Source organism: Malania oleifera, chromosome 1 (genome assembly GCF_029873635.1).
Source record: "Malania oleifera isolate guangnan ecotype guangnan chromosome 1, ASM2987363v1, whole genome shotgun sequence".
Lineage (NCBI taxonomy): Eukaryota > Viridiplantae > Streptophyta > Magnoliopsida > Santalales > Ximeniaceae > Malania > Malania oleifera.
The window spans coordinates 37,367,127-37,386,601 of NC_080417.1; the positions used below are offsets into that span (position 1 = coordinate 37,367,127).

A 19,475-nucleotide genomic window follows, 5' to 3' on the forward strand; every position below is an offset into this window, starting at 1 on the left:
TACAATGAATTGTACCCTTTTTTAAAATGGTAATAAAACTTTATTCAGATCAAGTATAAACTACAACCTCCCATGATCTCCGATCCCCATGCTAACCTACATACAATTCAATTAACGCTAAGGCCGACTGCATCATCATACACGAAGTTGTGTGAGCCCATCAGGTATCTCCCTCTTGTTCGCGAATGGAGAGCAGCTCCAGAACAATATGCCCAAGAAACAAAGGGTGATACATAACAAGGGAATTTGTTGAAAAACAGTTTATAGAAAGTGGAGGAATGGTGAGTTCTTATCAGTTAGAAACAGAAGAATTATTGAAGGATTTATGAGAGCTTACAATGCAGCAAGATCAACTATCAACACCCAAGTGAGTTTGTTCGCTTAAAAGTTAACAAAACACCAAAGGTCCCTCTCTGCTTTACACATAAACAAGCATTGTCAATTTACAGCAAACTATTCAACACTTGAGCTGAATCATCAGTTTCTCAGAATGCTTTCTCTGCTTATAGTTATAACCCTTAAACCCGCATTTTTTTTTTCACCCCAACTTCTTCCTTCTTCCCCTTGGTTTTTTGAAAAAAGGAAGCCATTCTATTCTTCAGGAAGTACCGCTGGGAATGATGTGCTCTGGCTTGTTACACCTTATCGTCATGGAACCACCACCTTGTCTCCTTCGGAGATCTGCCATTTCTACAATTTTTAACGTATCGATCATTGTCTTCAGGGCGTTGCTGTTACCAAAAGACAAAAATCATATAACTCACCCAGCTACATGTAAGCTCTGTTTGCATCAAGGATTTTGTGAGGGGGAAGAAAAAAAAAGGTTATAAAATATATGACGAAAAACTATTTTCCTTGGCAAAAACTTGATCAAATTCGATTAAAAGTTTTTAAAAAAATCTAAGGTTGGTGACATGTCAAACAAATAGTTTTTTTTTTTTTTTGTATTTATATATTATATATAAATTTAAACTGTTTTCTCATTTTCCAAGCTAAACAAACAAGAAATTTTCTCTCTCACATTTTCCAAGGTCCAAGGAATCCTTGCAAAAGGAAGAAAAGGCAGAAAAAGTAAAAGAACAGAAAAATGCAGGCAGAAGCATTAGCCTGCAGTTGTTCCCAACTGGAAACCTTTCATAAGGTCCATTCAGAGATACAAGGGCATAACATCCTCAGTTCAGGTGTTACTGGAATAACCATGGACCAGTATGAATTATATGCCCAGTTGTAAAGCAGGAATACAAAATCACTTGAAAGAAAATAAATTCAAACCTTCACTGTGGAGCTGGACAGCATGGAGAGAATGCTAATACAGATAGAACCAACGGTCATGGCCGGTGACCATGAATCATACAAAATATCTACATCAGTGAACAAAGAACATTAGAAGTTGATCATTTTATCAAACTAGCATAAGAATGTTTAGCGCTAATACTAAACCTATATTTGTGTGTGTGTGTGTGTGTGTGTGTGTGTGCGTGCGTGCGTGCATGCGCACATGTGTGCGTGTGCCTATTTAAAAAAGCCTGAGGGAACTGCCAAGCCAGAAAAACATAGGCCATGACTACATGTATAGTAGATCAAAAATCAAACCAACTAGGAAGATGCAGCAATGACTAAAGTCGATGCTCAAATGAGATGGATCAAAGATGAGTATGGAGAGGAAAAAGAAGAGCAAATGTGCACAAAGATGAATTAGCATAATATGACCCACAAAATTACAAGTAACAATTATATACATATTATAAAGAAACCAAAAATGATCAGAATTTCAAATGTCAAGTGCTAATATGAAAACTGTCCAACTTTCCCCCTGATAATCAAGCATGCAAACATCTGACATAAAATATCAAAACAATGATACCGGGAGGTCTTGCTAATCTTAGTAAGTAGTTCTTATAAGATAATATTTGCCTGCCTAAGAATCAGGTGGTCTGGGTTTTCAGCAATTTAACCATCTTAATAATGCTCTTATTGCTAAGCTTGCTTGGCATATCTTCACTGAAGGGGATAATTTTTGAGTTAAGATTATTAAGGTCAAGTATTAGGAAAAAGTTTTCTTTTTTTAAAATATATATATATATATATATATATATATATATATATATATATATATATATATAGTTCCTTTTGCTAACAGAAATATTCTTGATAGGGGGTATCAGATAGGTTGTCGCTGACGGTAAATCTATTTATTTATGGGCCTTTAAGTGGACACTTCATTAGCCACCTGATAATACAAGTTAACATTGATTGGTATATTAATCTTTGTGATATTGAGGATAAGCAGTGCGACATTGGCAGACCATCTGCAGCTGTTCCTGTCAATGCACTTAATATTTTTTGGGCTATTCCTGTTCCTACGATGGAAACTGAGTATACTTTTTACTGGGTACTCTCCTCTAGTGGCCACTCAGTCAAATGCTCAAATTTAATATTATGGCTCTCATAAGTTAGCTTTACTTTTTACTTATACAACACGTGTCAAATTTTTTTGTATACGACATTGACCTGACATTTTGATTCGCAGAATGTCTACTCTTAAGAATAGATTAGTAGTTATAATAAATTAATTACAATTAGTTATACAAAAAATTATGTTAATATCATAGAACAAATAAGAATGTGAAACATTTTATAAGTCCATAACAAGGAATAGTTAATGAATAACTATTCCTAAATTTCATCATGGGAATGTCTATTCTTTTTTTTATTACATGTTGAATGAAATAATGAGGGAATGTCTATTCCCTGAATAAAATAATAAGAAACATATAAGAGAACTATTCAGTGTATTTTTTCTTATTCCAAGTAATAGTTATTCCGCAAACCAAACGAGCCATGAGCCTTAAAAATGAATGTATTGCCATCATACTTTTTAGGAACCCCATATTATTATATTTTATAAAAATGCAGAGCAATTAAGGACAACTATTAATTCAATTCTACTCGTTTTAAAGAGAAGAAGAAATGGAAAAAAAAGATAAATAACAGAGTAATTTTATGCTGTTAGATTGACAAAGATACAACACTTTATAGAACTGGAAATGTAAAATATTTTCTTTTGTTTTTCACTGTCTACGAAGAACGACTACAAATATTTTTATCCTTTAGTGCAAATCCTTCAGGAGCATTTAATGTTATAAAACATATCCATTTATTCATGACTAAAAAACAAACAAATATATATATATATATATATATATATATATATATATTTGACTGTAAATGGAAACTAATTGAGAAAAGTACTTTAAATTGGAGTAGGACATAGAGGGAATGCCTCAGTGTTGGTGATGATCAGAAAACCCAGTTCATTTACAGGGATTCATTGGAAGCCTTCTTGTTACTAAGGATGCTTATTACTTCAGTCAAAATGCATTAGATTACCAACCATGCAATGCATTAAAAGAAATATTGAATTAGAAGAATACTGTCAAACCCATAAAAAACGCTACCATGCAATAGCTATATTTCTGAACCACCAAGAACTATTTAGATTGTTCTCATTTACCTCATTAGATCTCCACATACAACTAATTAATTTGTTTACTAACTCAACAATCCAAAAAAAAACCAATAACCATTTTTTCTAAAATGAAAATGAAGGAAAAAAAACACACCTCTATTGCAAGAACACAACCATCTTCAATATATTCCAAAATTTCCAATCAAAACCCTAAGGTTACGTTGGGTTCAGAGTGTCTAGGAACAGAACAGGTTTTTTTTTTTTTTTTCCCTTTTTAGCTAAGTACAAATAGAATAGTTACAATAAAAGAATTTGATAGTTTGCATAAAAGAAACATGTTATTACATAAAGCAAATGACAATCTAAAACTTAATGAGAATCCATAACAAGGAACAAACAAGGAGTAATTATTCCCAAATTTCAATATGGGAATGTCTATTCCTTTCCTTCAAAGTTAGAATAATAAGGAATAAATATTACCAATATTCACAAAGTTCACCTTGTATTCCATTTTGTTTCTAGGAATAGCTATTATATGAACCAAACAAAACCTTATTGCTTTTAGGATTCTAAAGAATTATAATCAAAGAAAGAGGGAAATGATTATGAGAAGAGAAACTACAGTTTGTATGATAACAGTTGTGGTTCCAATGTGGAAATTTAGATTAGAGAAAGTACACTAGAATGGGGGAAGACCATGGGGGCACTTATGGCCGCCATTGGTGTCACCATCCACAAAGGCTACAATTGAGGGCCAATACGCACCAAGGCTCCAAGCAATGAGACTATTGAAGGTGGCAATGGCCGCCATGATGGCCTCACCCACGTTGAAGGTCAATAGTATAAGTGCCACGGTGAATTCAATGGCTTCTTCCATGTGCCAAAAGCAATAAAAAAAATTTAAGACAGCATAGAAACTGAGATTTGAGATAAATTTAATAAAAAATGGCGAAGACAACAGGAAAAGTAGACGAACAGCCTGTCAACACATAGAATGCATAATTTAAAAAAATAATAATACAACAAACTACACAGCTAGCCCCTGAAGTTTCACTAGATTGCACATCATCCTAAACTTTAGATCATGCCATTTTAACTCCCTAAACTTAAAATATATATTAAAAAAAAGGAGTTGCAATTTCGTACTTTACATCAATCTCCCTAATTTCCATTAAGTCATCTGCAATCTAGTGAAACTTCAGGGACTAGTTGTGTAATTAACCCAAAAATGAATAAATGCAGAAAAAGGAGAGCCTGGGGAATGATGATGCACCATGAGCAGTGTTAAGAGTACCTTCACGCAGCTAGGCAAAAAGACATGACTGAATTACGAAAATACGGACATGTATAGATTAACCAGGATATTTTGGAAACCCACAATTTTGTCACATTAGGACAACAGTGAAAAGGGTTTTGGAATTAAATAGCAGTATAATTCTGTATTCAAATGTTACATCTAAGATCAAGTCTCTTTTGTGGCAAGTCACCAATGATAAGTTACCAACTAGGAATCATTTACGTAATTTGATAACTTAGCTAATTTTTCTAATCTTGACTCTGTATTTTGCACTAGTGAATCCATGGAACAAATTGTCATTTACTTCCCTTTTACTACGTGAGCTTGGGTGTGTATCCCAGGTTATAGAACTACTCGAGATCAACAGTAATATTATGAATTGGCTTTATAAAATAAGAATCCATAAAGAGAGGCAAGATTGGAGTTTGGGAAGTCGATGAAAATATGGTTTGTGTTGTCATAATGCATTTGAAAACATTGAAGTAAGTTGTTTTTCAGGGTCATGCACCAAACCCACATCAATTCTTAATTCTGCTTCCCGTTTCTTTGCAGACTTCATTTCTGGTTTTTCTGAGATACCTCACAGATTGTAGACATCCATGAAAGACATCAGATATTTGTAGGGAAATTTTTATTCTGTTAGGATTTCTCATGTTTCAAAGGCAGCACGCAGAGGTAGCAGACGCATTAACTACGGCTATACCATGTTTGGGTTTACACTTAATGCAGAGCAACACAGTTTTCCCGTCCCCTATTAGGAGAAAAGTGCTTGACAATGTTAACTGTTTCTCTTCCTCAGATGCATTTGATGTTTTGGGTTTACACTTAATGCAGAGCAACACAGTTTTCCCGTCCCCTATTAGGACAAAAGTGCTTGACAATGTTAACTGTTTCTCTTCCTCAGATGCATTTGATGTTTATTAATGGATGCTTTTAACCCAAAAAAATCCAAGCAGTAACAATGTGAGCATAAAATAGTTAGCCTACTAGCCTAGTTCAACGCAAACCTCAAAATTAGATTGTCACCAATCACTCAAACTAGTAATTAAAACATAAGGATCCACCAACGGTATTTTACAAGTGAACCAATCATGGGAAAAAATGATTTACTATCTACATGTAGCACACCATTCTGTTCACTTAAATCACAGCCTAAGAGGCCTATACAGTTCAAAGCTAAATCAGAAACCCATGATCACCAATTAAGAGAGGATGAAAAAGCAAAACCAAACAAATTCAATCACAACAAATGTAAATCAAACAGATATGATTGATCATAAACATACTTCTAAGACGTTATTCACATAGCATGCAAGCAACACTCTCTGGAAGAAAATATCTAGCAATAAGCATTCACCTGTTCTCACTGACTAACAGATGTTCAAACATATGCATTAAGCGCTACCGAAAAGAAACAGAAATAGAAATTTTATTTTATATATATAAAAAGCCAGACATTTTCAGAACAACATTTTTTTTTTGGTAAAACACCACAGTTAGCATCAAAAGCATTCCTCAAGAGCAGTGAACCTTCTCTCACCAAGAAACAATGTCAATAAAATTCATTCAGTCCTGACAGATTAAGGATCATTCAAGGACTTCAAATTCTGTCTTCCCAAAGTTTTCTTCAATGATAGTGACTAAATATACTTTTCTTTTCTTTTTCTTCATTTGATATTCTTCTACACCAGTGGGTTCCAATTTCCAAAACCCTAACCATGCATAACATACTTTTAATTGAGCGAGAAAATGATAATGGAAAAGAAATGTAGTCCTTCTATCCAAGGACAGCACAATGGCATACAGTTTCAGAGCAAAAAAATAGGACATAGTAGGGCTTGGGAGTCTTTGGGCACTCAGTCAATTCATAAAGTACGAATTAAAAAAAGAAAAAAAAAAAAAGTGGGCTTAGCTTTAGAATGAATTCAATTTCCAAGATATAACCATCAAAAATATTATTGAAATCCATACCATGAAACATTGGGGATCAGATTCCAAAGTCGCAAAAGCTTCTCAGTGCTCAAGATTTCATAGAGGTGTAGCTGAGATAATCCTGCGGTCTCCTCACACTTTGTTCATTACTCACTATTTCCTAAATAATTTCTTGTAATAGGAAGACAGACTTCCAATAGGTAGGTGCCATTCTTTTTTCATACTCAATTCCATGATATGACGACAACAATTATCATAACAAGCTGTTAGGGATATGTACATCCAACCTTAAGCTATTATTCCTTCTACCAAATTACTTATCAAAGAGCTTACTTGAACATATAACTTTAGCACTTAAAGGATAAAAAGGCGAAGACTTCCAACCCCTGAATTTGCTTCCTTGACACTCTAATTCAGAAATCAAAATTACGTACATACATATGCCTATGTAGGCATATGCTATGCATGTGTTTTAACATAACAAATTATAGGTTGCAAAGTTTTAGACAATCATAGGCATCAATTTCAGAAAAAAAAATATCCAAATGAAAAAAAGGATAATAAGTGAACTATGATGATGCTAATCAGGGGCGACAAATGCAATAGAAAAAAGTAATCATAAAAACTGCAAATTTACCTAAACAAATATGGCCATTGCTGTAAATATGAGGATGCAGTGGCGCAGGCTGCAGAAATATCACCTGAACAACGCACAAACGTCACACTTACGCGAATCAAAATGAATACATACAGAAGTACCTAATTAAACAGAGAAATTGAAATTCAAGCAAGGAAATGAAGAAAAAAAAAATGATCAGAATACAGAATCTAGTAATTGCATGTATACCTGCGGAGCTTCCATGGGGTAATGCTCAGGAAAGTCCACCTGAAGCTGATAAGTTTCGCTAGCGTAAAGAGTTCCGGGTGCTCCATTCACTTCAATAACCCACCTTCGCATCGCAAATTATAAGAATTAACATTAAAGCTTCAAAAATATAAAATCAGGCATTAACAATCAAAATCCGTGCAAATTAAGCTTTATAAAACGAATGAGAAGGGGTTTACAGGAAGTAGGTTAGCGACAAATTCAAAACCCTAAGAAAAATTGACAGACCTTTGGAGATTATCGGAGACTTTGTGCTTGAAGCCGGCAGGAGGATTGACCTGCCACTCAACCAACTCTTTCTGGAGTCTATTGCAGGCAATCTTGCTCAGCGTCTAAACATAACATAGAATCAATGAACAGTAAAAACTTGAAGAACAGAGACAGATGCATATAAAGAAAAATAGACCTAAAAAATTAAGGCAGAGAGAGAAAGAGAAAGAGAGAGACCTTGCGAGAGGTAGCTGAGGAACTGGTCATGCTTCCCTCTGCAATGGCGGATGAGAGAGAGAGATGTTGACGAGGAGGACGAAGGAAAGGATGTCGCCGCACGTAGCCCGTCGAGTTCCGCACTAATAATTACTATTTATCCTTTTTTTTTTTCTCCAACTGTCTGTATTTTTCAATTATGAAAGCAAGGGCAAGTCGGCAACTTGCCCGAACGGCGTCGTTTAGCGCGCTTTGGGTTTGGGAGTTTAACTAGTGTCATTTTCGTAATGTTGGAGGTATGCATAAAGTAGCAAATCTTTCATGTTCTGTTGCCAAATATTTTCTATATTTATATTTTCCCTAAATATTTATTTATAAAATTTTTTACTAAGGTAAATTCTCTGGTATCATCAACTCTCCGCCTCTTCACTTTTTAATATCTCTTTTTTTTTTTTTTTTTTCCTTCTTGTACTTTTTGGTTTAGAAGAATCTTTAAGTGTAAGAGCACCAAATAAGGTAGGGTACAATTTGTAAGCTCAATAAAATAAAATTATTTCAAGTTTTAAAAAGTTAATAGAAAATTAATTAATCAATTTTTAAACCCGTTGAATCTTTAAATATAATTTAAAATTTTAAAGTCAGTATAAATTCTTTCATAATAATCAACAAATTAATTTTAATATTCGATATTAAAATTTAAGCATCAAGAGTGTAATACAATTATTTTTATTTCTAAGTTACTAAAAATGAGTATAATGTTATATATAATATATATTTATATATTTATAATATATTGATTTAACTCAATTAATTATGGTCATTGAAAATGTCAAATTGAAACTAAATCAACAAGAAAAATTTTAATTTCTTAATAAAAATTTATTAACTAATTTTTAAAAATTTAATAATAAATAAATTTGAACATGGTAAAGTTAGACTTGACTTGGCTCATTTATAACCTTAAACAATAGTCATCTATGATTATGATTAATTATTCATAACTCTCCTTAATCTTAGGGGATGTTTGCAATCACCATCAAAATTTACAAGGACAAAAACTAAAAACAAAAACTAGAAAACGAAAGCCAACAACTCGTTTGGTTATTATGTCAAAACTAAAGCAAGTTGAAAAAAATGATTGAGCAATGCTCATTGTGGTCCTTAAATCAATCAATAATTAAATAATATAATTGAAATAATAAAGCATAAAAGAATACAAATTAAAAACATTATAATGAAAAATTATTACAATTATTTTAGTTAACATTGTATTTCATAATTTACTTTACAAGAACAATGTTATTGTATATGGCAATTGAAAAATATTTAAAATATTTTTTAATAATTTAAATTATTTTTTAGAAATTTAAAAAATTTATAGATATTGTCGATACTAGGCTTGGCGACCATTTGAAGATCAAACTAGTGCAAATAACCAATATATTGATTATGTAACTTATCTCAATTTAGAAAACGGAGTTGCCACTTTATTTTAATTTGAAAAGGTAAAATAAAGGAAAATTTTTTTTTTCAAGGAATTCAAAGAACTAACATCTTATAGCACCCATTCTACAAATGATTCTCATACTTATGTGTGTATCTCCCTTTTAGAAAGCAATTTTATGAAAAGTGACCACTTTAAAGCATGAAATATAAGTTGAAGCTATGGTTGATTGACCGTGTGCTGAGACCGAGCTATTGTCTGCTACAACTTATCCTTTCTTTTGTGTTTTTTTTTTACCAAAAAGAAAAACACTTATATCGCTTCAACATCTTTTGAAAAGATTTTCATAGGGGTCATATAAAGGACTTAACCTCATCAAAACCCCACTATTATCAGTGCAAGCCTAGCCTTTAGGCAGTTAAGGTGTTTGCCTAGGGCACCAAAAATGTTGGGGCTCCCAAATTTTTTTTAATGTAATAATATTAACATTATTTATGATGTTATCTTTTCATATATTGACTTTCCCACTATCAAGTAAATGAAATTGTATTTTAAATTATAAAATAAATGCAATTTAATTCTTTTTTTTTCAAGTCTCAATGTATTTATAAAAAAGATAGCTTGTTTTTCAAATGCATTTATTGCTTATAGTATTAACAATACCTATGATAGTAACTTCTGTAGAAAGAAATTTTTTAAAACTTAACAACAACAACAACAATAACAACAAAATCGAGCCTTAGTCCCACTAAGTGGGGTCGACTATATGAATCCTTTTCCGCCAATTTATGCGATCATAGACCATTTCTTTTGATAGATTCAAAGATATTAAATCCTTACTCACGATCTCCTCCCAAGTTATTTTAGGTCTACCCCTACCCCTTCTACTGCCCCCCACAGTAACTAAGTCACTCTTCCTCACAGGTGCACTATAAGGCTTACGTTGCAAGTGTCCATACCATCTGAGTCTTCCTTCCCTTATCTTATCTTGTATAGGAGCTACACCTAACTTACCACGAATATGTTCATTCCTTAATTTATCTTTCAATGTTATACCACTCATCCATCTAAGCATCCTCATCTCGACAACTTTTACTTTTTGGATATTATGTTTCTTCGTCGCCCAACATTCTGATCCATATAGCATAGCTGGTCTTATAGCTGTCCTATAAAACTTCCCTTTCAATTTTAAGGGTATTCTACGATCACATAGAACACTTGAAAAACTTCTCCATTTTACCCAACCTGCTTTAACTCTATGCATTACATCATCTTCAATTTCTCCTTCAGCTTGCATAATAGATTCAAGGTATCGAAATCTACAAGTGCTATTTATTTCTTCATCATCAAGTTTAACTTTGTCTCCAATATTCCTCCTATCATTACTAAAATTACATTTCATATATTCTGTTTTATTTCTACTTATCTTAAAGCCTCTAGATTCCAAAACTTCTCTCCATAATTCTAACTCAACCTCTACTCCATCCCTAGTTTCGTCAATGAATACAATATCATCTGCAAACAACATACACCATGGAACCTCCTTTTGAATACTCTTAGTCAATTGGTCCATCACTAAAGCAAAAAGATAAGGACTCAAAGCAGATCCTTGATGTACACCTATGGTAATTGGAAATTCTCTAGTTTCTCCATCTATAGTCTTTACACTAGTCATTACTCCATCGTACATATCCTTAATGACATCGGTATACCTACAACATACACCCTTTTTTTCTAAAACCCACCATAGAACTTCCCTAGGTATCCTATCATATGCTTTCTCAAGGTCAATAAATATCATATGCAAGTCCCTTTTCTTTTCCTTAAACTTTTCCAATAATTTTCTTAAAAGATAAATAACTTCTGTGGTAGATCTCCCAAGCATAAAATCAAATTGATTTTCTGAGATCTTCGTTTCTAACCTTAATCTTTGTTCAACTACTCTTTCCCATAGTTTCATCGTATGACTCATAAGTTTAATTCCACGATAGTTATTACAATTTTGAATATCTCCTTTATTTTTGTATATAGGTATTAAAGTGCTTTTCCTCCATTCATCTGGCATTTTCTTAGTTTTTACAATTGTATTAAATAAATTAGTTAACCATATAATTCCGTTATCACCCAAGCATTTCCAAACTTCAATTGGGATGTTATCTGGTCCCATAACTTTCCTATTTTTCATCTTTTTTAGTACAAACTTAACTTCGTTAACTTTAATTTTTCGAATAAATCTTATATTTTTAGTCTTTTCCTCATTTGACAATTCTAAATTTAAGCCTTCTATTTGGTTTTCGTTAAACAACTTACTAAAGTAACTTCACCATCTTTCTTTAATATCTTCGTCCTTAACCAAGACAATATCATCCTCACTTTTTATACATTTTACATTTCCTAAATCCTTGTTCTTCCTTTTTCTAGCTTTAGCAAGTTTAAATATATTTCTTTTCCCTTCTTTTGTACCTAATCTATCATACAAACTATTAAATGATCTATATTTAGCTTCACTAACGGTCCTTTTTGCATCTTTTCTTGCCTCCTTATATTTTTCAAAGTTATCGCTGTTTCTACATTTTTGCCACGTTTTATACCAAATTCTTTTTGTCTTTATGATTTTTTATACATCTTTATCCCACCACCAACTTTCTTTGCTATTTGAGAATCTTCCCCTTGATTTGCCTAAAATCTCTTTTGCTATCTTTTTAATAGAGCTAGCTAATCTACTCCAAAGAGTATTTGAATCTATCCCATCCTCTAAGGTCCAATCCCCATCTTTGATCATTTTATCTTTAAATTTTATTATATTTTCTCCTTTTAGGTTCCACCATCTAGTTCTCTTACACTGGTTTATTTTATCCTTTTTCTTTCATTTTTTAATGCATATATCTAACACTAAGACTCTATGTTGTGTGGTTAGACTTTCACTTGGAATAACTTTACAATCCTTGCATCATACACGATCTACCCTCCTAGTTAAAAAAAAATATATTTGACTTCTATTTTGTCTACTTTTAAAGGTTATTAAGTGTTCTTCTCTCTTCTTAAAGCAAGTATTCATTATACTAAAATCATATGACATAGCAAAGTCTAAGATCATCTCCCCAGACTCATTTTTGTCTCCATATCCATATCCTCTATGTATCCTTTCATAATTTTTTTTGTCTCCATATCCATATCCTCTATGTATCCTTTCATAATTTTTATTATCTCTTCCAACATGTCCATTCAGATCTCCTCCTATAAATATTTTCTCAGTCCCTGGTATGCCTTGTATAATACTATCCATATCTTCCCAAAATTATCTCTTAAGATTTTTTGCTAAGCCAACTTGAGGAGCATAAGCACTAATGATATTTATTATCTCTTGTCCTAATACCATTTTGATTTTTATAATTCTATCTCTTACTCTAGTTACATCCACAACGCTATCTTTTAAGTTTTTGTCTATAATAATGCCTACTCCATTCTTATGTTTTTCTTTTCCAGTGTACCAAAGTTTAAAACCTGATTTATCGATTTTTCTAGCTTTCTCCCCCACCCACTTAGTTTCTTGAAGGCAAATTATATTAATTCTTCTTCTAATCATTGTATCCACAATTTCCATGCTTTTACCCATAAGTGTCCCTATATTCCAAGTTGCTAATCTAATCTTAGTTTTCTGAACTAACGTCTTTACCTGCCCACATCCAGAATGATGCAGGAACCCTCGCATATTTGACACCGTACCTGGGCGCCGACACGGCGCGTCGCTTCGAGGCGACGACCTAGCCCACCCTCGCCCACTTTTCGCTACACCCGGGTGGTTCAAGTGCAACGCGTCGCTCGTAGGGGACGCTTCAGCAAATATTCGATCAACTATGTTACTAGAAAGATTAAATAGATTGGCTATGTTATTAATAGGAAAAAAAACTTGAAAATCTTGAATATAAAACTTTAATTAGTGATTTTGCATCTCAAAAAGTTAGAAAAATTAATTTTAAATAAAAATAAAAATTAAACAAAATATTAAGGGCCCCTAATTAAATCATTCACCTAAGACCCCATATTGTGATGAGTCGGCCCTGACTATTATATGCCCCTTCAAAACAAATATACATTCGTGCACAAACTTTAAAATTTTAAAAATAAATTAAAATAATAATATTTTGGTTTTTTGGTTGGTATGTTTGAGCCTATAATTGTAGATTGCCAACATATCCTCCACAGAAGAATCAAGTCATCTATAATTTATCAAAACATTTTCAAATATGAATTTTGAAAAAATTTTGATGATTTTTGAAATCCTTGAAAAATCTTAAAGCCTCTAATTGACATTTTTTTTTATATATTTGCTTCAAATTTTTTATTTTTTTTCAATAAATTCTTTGCAAAAGTAAGTTTAAGTTAAAATATAAGATACTTTTCCACCTTTATGTCACTTCATAAGTGATTACTTGCAAAAATATCATTTCTTCCTTAAACCTTAAAAAAGTTCGAATTTGTTTGTGTGTGTGTGTGTGTGTGTGTGTGTGTGTGTGTGTGTGTGTGTGGGGGGGGGGGGGAGAACCACAAACTTGCATTGAAAACTCATATTTAAAAAACTTGAAACCTATAAAAAAAATGCCCAAAAGCCACATCATAGGCATTCATTCAAGAATTTTGGTTTGAAAATTTGATAACACTTAAAACATTTTGAAAAATGGAAGTTTTTAAATTTTTTTTTTATGGAAAACCATGAAACCAAATCATGAATTCAACAAACAAATTCAACTACACTTTTGAGAAAGTTTTGATCCATTGACATAATGAAAAAAAAATTAGAAAAATAGTCAAAACATCATTTGGATTAGCCAATCAACGACCTACAGAGGTCAATTAATTGCTTACTGTAGCGAACAATTATTTATTTGAAAACCCAAGGGCACTCTACTGTGTGCGGCACAGATTGGTTAACCATCCGCATGTTCCAACTCTTGAAAAATGCAATTTTGTGCAATTTTATGTTTTTTTTTTTTTTTTGAAAATTTAGACTATGACTTCTCTCTAAACAGACCTTAGATGACATCTTTGACAAAAATCACAAGATTAGATGCAAGAATAAAAACAAACACATATTACATAATAACATGCATGTTTTCCCAAAAGTTAAACTTTCTTCACGCACTAAAGAGTACTTGAATTCCCTTGTATCTCTATGCAATCCACTTCCTTGCCCCCACTAATACATGCCCCAAAATGTCTCCCAAATGGTCTATTTATAGACCAGTCAAAAATAGAGGGAAACAACACTTGAATTTTGAATTTTAAAAGTTCAAATTTAAACTAAAAATTACCAACCAACAACTACCAAGTACCCTAATCATTTCCTGAAATGTTACAACAACTAGGACACTTGACATGCTTAGATTTAACAGCCGACAAAAATGAAACAGCTTAAAATTTTGAATTTCCACTAAACTAGTCGACTTAAAAATAGTAACTTATTTCTCTCTTGCTTGACTTTAACGTTAGAGTGATCTCTCAAGGTAGACTCCGAATCCTCCCAAAATTGCATTGTCTTTCATTTTCCTTGGTTATAGGTGATTATTAGTGATCTGTAGACATAAAGATAGGGAATTAGATTTCTAGTTTAGGGTTTAAGGTGCGATTTTTGGCATCAACAGTGGCAAGCTAGGCAGTACAAGTTTTCTTTCCATGTTGACAACCCTTATAATTGGAGAAACACCTTAGAGTGAGGAGCACCTTAACCCCAAGGCCTAAGGACGTCCTAAAAGAAAAGATATGAGGAGTACCTCGACTCTAATTCTCAGGAAGGCCAAGAGCCAAAAAAAAAAAAACATAATAAGATTTCTTTGAAAGCCATTAATTAATTGACAAAGTGTGACTCAATTCACCTCATATATGTAATGTGAGGTGGATAAAGAAGTGAAGTTTTAACTTTGAGACCAAATAAAACATGTTTCCTAGATCGGTAGCATCGACACCACAATGAAAATACATGGAACTCTAAAGCACATGTTCTTTCATTTAAAGGATCAAAGTGTGTGTCACATTAGGAGCAATAGTCTTCATAGCTCCATAGGGAAAATGCACCAATCAATAAATTAACTTGGGTCTATAGTATTGCAAATTACTATTCTACTATGCCTATGTGGGAGGAGTTACAGCTATGGATATTGTAGATTGTCATGGTAGATCTTTATTGTGACCATCATAATACGTCACTTTGGGCACTCGACAACCACAATAGTAGTGGTTCTTCACTGTCCTGTAATCTTCAAGGAACCAAAACATGTGATAATATGAGGTAAATTGCTTCCTTCTCTTCTAGATACTCCAATAGAAATTTACATATATTCTCTAGTATGTGTTGAAGGTGGCAATGAGGTTATTGAGTATGAGTATTAGGCTACTATTCTTTATACAATGTAGAAATTTATTGTGCCTCCAAAAAGTTATTTTATTTAGTTAGTAAAAGTATGCACCTAGCATAAAGGCCCCCAAATTATTTGCAAAGAGATCCCATAGTATTTTCCTTCTCTCGTTGTGCATGGTCATGTGTATATCTACACATACCACAACATGTAGTTCATCTTAATATGAAGAAAATACAATTTATAAATTTCATTTGAGAGTAAAATCTAACCACAGTGGCACAACATTGTTGGGCTGCTTGTTTGGGGAGTAACAAGCCTAGGAGATTGTTGACTCTATGAGTCTAATCCTGTTTTGATAATGACAAATCACTTAGTATATTACTTGTGCATTGAGATTTTGAATAAGATAATTATTTAGCATGCATGGATGGTAAGGATGCTAAGGAAGCCATGAGGAACTTTAAGTGCATACGGCTTGGCTCAGTCCATGGAAGTAGAAGAGTAAAAGTATGAAGACAATTCATATTTTCAATTGTAATTTTATTTAGTCTTGTTTGTATTTACTATCCATCCTCTTTTCAAGCTTGGAAGAGTAAGAAGGTTTTTTTTTTTTTTTTAGTTTTTTAGAAATGAGGAATGATTATGCAATTATGACATCAACTTGTTAAATCAAAAGGTCACCTGCATAAAATGAATGTTTTACCATGTTCCAATGCTATTACAAGGAAAATTCATATCAGTATTCAAAAGTCATATGACATTGATGTTAATTTACCAAACTGAATAGCCGATCTTCTCTTCAACTGCCCTAGCTTTATCGATGGCCACTTCTTCCCTTTTTGTCTCATTCTGCTATGAGACCGCTAGAAATTTCTCATTTAACTGTTGCCTTTAGTTTAGCCAGGTTCAGTCTATGTTTTGATCTCAAGATGGTATTTAAGACTCGAAACGAAACGTAGGCTTAAGGATATAAGTTTTCAAAAGAAAAGGGAAACTAAAGCTCAAAAATCTCATCCCATAATAACATTTTTCTGCCCCAATTTGAGTTGAGACACTTTGCAAGATATTGACCGAACTTGTTATTTGAACAAGCTGCTTATGTACCTTTTTAGGATAAGGTCATTATGTAGTTCAAACTCAACATTGAGTCTTACAAATCATTCGAGACAACAATGTGTACCAATCTGGTCAAGACTTTCATTTGGACCGTAATGTAGGCTGGGGGGGTATAGGTTAAAGAAGAAAATGGTTAAATAAGGCTCAAAATTATTAATCTTATCAAGGATAAATTGGCCAAAGATCACATATGAAGTATGTCCCTTGTTTCTTTCTTTATTTTTCCTTCTTTTTCTCTTCGTTTTTCTATATCTTTTGCTTTTATTGCTCCTTTTGCTTTTCCTTTCATGAAGGAATCTTAACTCCATTTTGATTTGGACTCCATTTGGGACTAATTTTTTTTCTTTTTTTTTTCTTGTTTTTTAAAAACTGCCCTGGTATGGGATGTGATCCTTTGACGGGTTAATCAAGAATTGAATTTTTCAGACTCAAAAGGGCTAGCAAGGGACTTATTTTTCTTTTAAACTTCTTCGTGTAGTGGAAAAATGGCCTATCATCCTTTTGGCAATGCTCATTGTCTCAAATGACTTGTCAAACGTTAGGGGACCCAAACCAGGTTAAATTTCTGGTGAACTAACTTTTAAGAAAAATTACTTTAATAATTAGGCTAAAATGGGTTAACAAATGGTAAATCAATATTTGGTTCTTTTTAGGGATACTGGTCGGCCAAGGATGGTCATTTATCATTTGATCAAAACATGACTAACGAATGACATGAAATTCTTAGCACAGCATAAATATTTTACTGAATTCCTTCGAGATTCTTTACTTCTTCACAACACCCGAATTCATAGGGTGAGGGAAATTGTTTCATCTTCCTCTACTTCCGCCTCCCGTGTTTGGTTTTCAAAATGAACATCACTTTCTGACTCATGAATATTGGTGTTATCATTTTCCTTATCTTTGCACGAAACATCAACAAACAAATTTTTGGCAACTGAACTCATAACACAAGTGATTTGTGGAAATGCATAATTCATTTTATTGATGAAAGGGAAATTGTCCAAGACAACAATGTCGACGGACTACAAGAAGAAAGGGAATTAAAATGACATCATTATATGAAATAAACTAGATAGTCGAAAGCTTGCCCTTTGTGTACTTTCGCTCCTACGGTCAAAGAGCAAATCTATCCATACAGACTTATTACTAAAGTTCCAGGATCCATAACTGATATATTCTTTTGCCTGACCTTGGCTCCAAGATCTTCTTACAACATACTAACCATTTCCTTCTCGGTGATTGGGTAAAAGATCACTCTGGACCCCTGACTGCTAATCATCAAACGCTAACCAACCTGCATCCCTTAATGATTGTACCTTGTGCTTAAAGGTCCAACAATGGTCCACAGTGTGACCCAGAGAATTGGAGTGATACGCTTACCTAGCATCCAGGTAATACCATTGTGGTAGGGGATGTCATACAGCTACTCCAAGGATCGTTGAAATGAGCCTTCTTTTGAGCAATTGGGGGAAAAATTCCGAATAAGGCCTAGGAATTGGTTCCACCCTATTAGGACTATTTCTCTGTGTCTGAACATTTTTTTGTGTGAGCGTAGGTCCATAGGGAACAAACTGAGACCCTACGCCCATATGCGCTATCTGATCAAAGGTGGGTCCACAAATAAGATTTTTCCTAAGCCCTGGTTCCGACTGCCTTGGTAATAATGTTCCTGAATCGTCTGGGCTCCTTTGTTTTTCTTTCTACCGACCGCTTTGGAAAGGTTTTGTTCTAACTCAGTATACTTCGCTTTCCCAATATTGGTTGCCCCTTCACTTCGCTTCTTGGTCACTACCCAATCTAGACCATTCTAGGGAATGCTTCTAAGAAGATGGTCACCACATGGATCTTCAACGGGATTGTCACATGTATAACCTACTTTTACTTTTTTGATCAAAGGGTGACCTTGTTTTGTCATATCTTTCCCATGATAAGAGTGTCTACTTGCCTTTTTCCTAATATTCTGTGAAGTCGACTTGTTTGAAGCTGCATAATTATTGTACTAAACAATAAAAACACGAGCTAAGTCCCTCCATGTATGAATTTTTACTCGGCTACACCATTCTAGAGCTTCCTCTGTCAAACTATTTTGGAAACAATGGATGAGCAGATCATCATCGCCACAATATGCAACCATCTTCTGTAAATACATCCCCAAGTGAGCTAGTGGACATTCAGACCCACTAAACTTCTCAAAATTTGGGACTTTAAGCTTTGGAGGTAAGACCAAATTCGGCATCAAACAAGGATTGAATGCATCCGAAGAACCAGATATGTTTGCTTTCTGCATAGCCTGCAGCTGTTCCTTCCATACTTCATTTTCTTGATACATTTTTGCACTAGGTATCTGCTCTTTGCTCATTTCTTCATCTATTCTCTCTTTTTGAATATCAGGATTGATAAACGGTTGTGCTTGGACATTTCTCTCTAGTTGGGATCTCAGGTCCCAAGTTGATAGGATAAATGCGTGTAGGCTTAGGCCTAAGTTAGCTAACGACTCCATCGATCGTGGTGGGAAAAAAGGCTTGTTTTCACCTGCCTGCTCTGGA

At 33.5% G+C, this 19,475-nt stretch overlaps 1 protein-coding gene across 1 annotated transcript; it reads right to left on the reverse strand.

Moving 5' to 3' along the window:
• Positions 1–296: 296 nt before the first annotated feature.
• On the reverse strand, positions 297–8,219 carry LOC131147025 (probable ubiquitin-conjugating enzyme E2 16). Its single transcript, XM_058096905.1, has 6 exons — positions 8,032–8,219; positions 7,813–7,916; positions 7,546–7,648; positions 7,336–7,399; positions 1,273–1,361; positions 297–731 (listed from the first exon to the last, which is right to left on the reverse strand). The coding sequence occupies exons 1-6, from the start codon at positions 8,059–8,061 to the stop codon at positions 636–638; spliced, it is 486 nt and encodes a 161-aa protein (XP_057952888.1). The 5' UTR covers positions 8,062–8,219; the 3' UTR covers positions 297–635.
• Between the last annotated feature and the right edge of the window lie 11,256 nt (positions 8,220–19,475).

Excerpts from the sequence above, each read along its gene's own strand:
- LOC131147025 (XM_058096905.1), bottom strand. The coding sequence starts at position 8,061 with ATGACCAGTTCCTCAGCTACCTCTCGCAAG. Across the intron at positions 1,362-7,335 it reads CAATGGCCATATTTGTTTAG|ATATTTTGTATGATTCATGG; the intron begins GTAAATTTGCAG and ends TCACTGATGTAG. Across the intron at positions 732-1,272 it reads TGTCCAGCTCCACAGTGAAG|CAACGCCCTGAAGACAATGA; the intron begins GTTTGAATTTAT and ends TTTTGGTAACAG.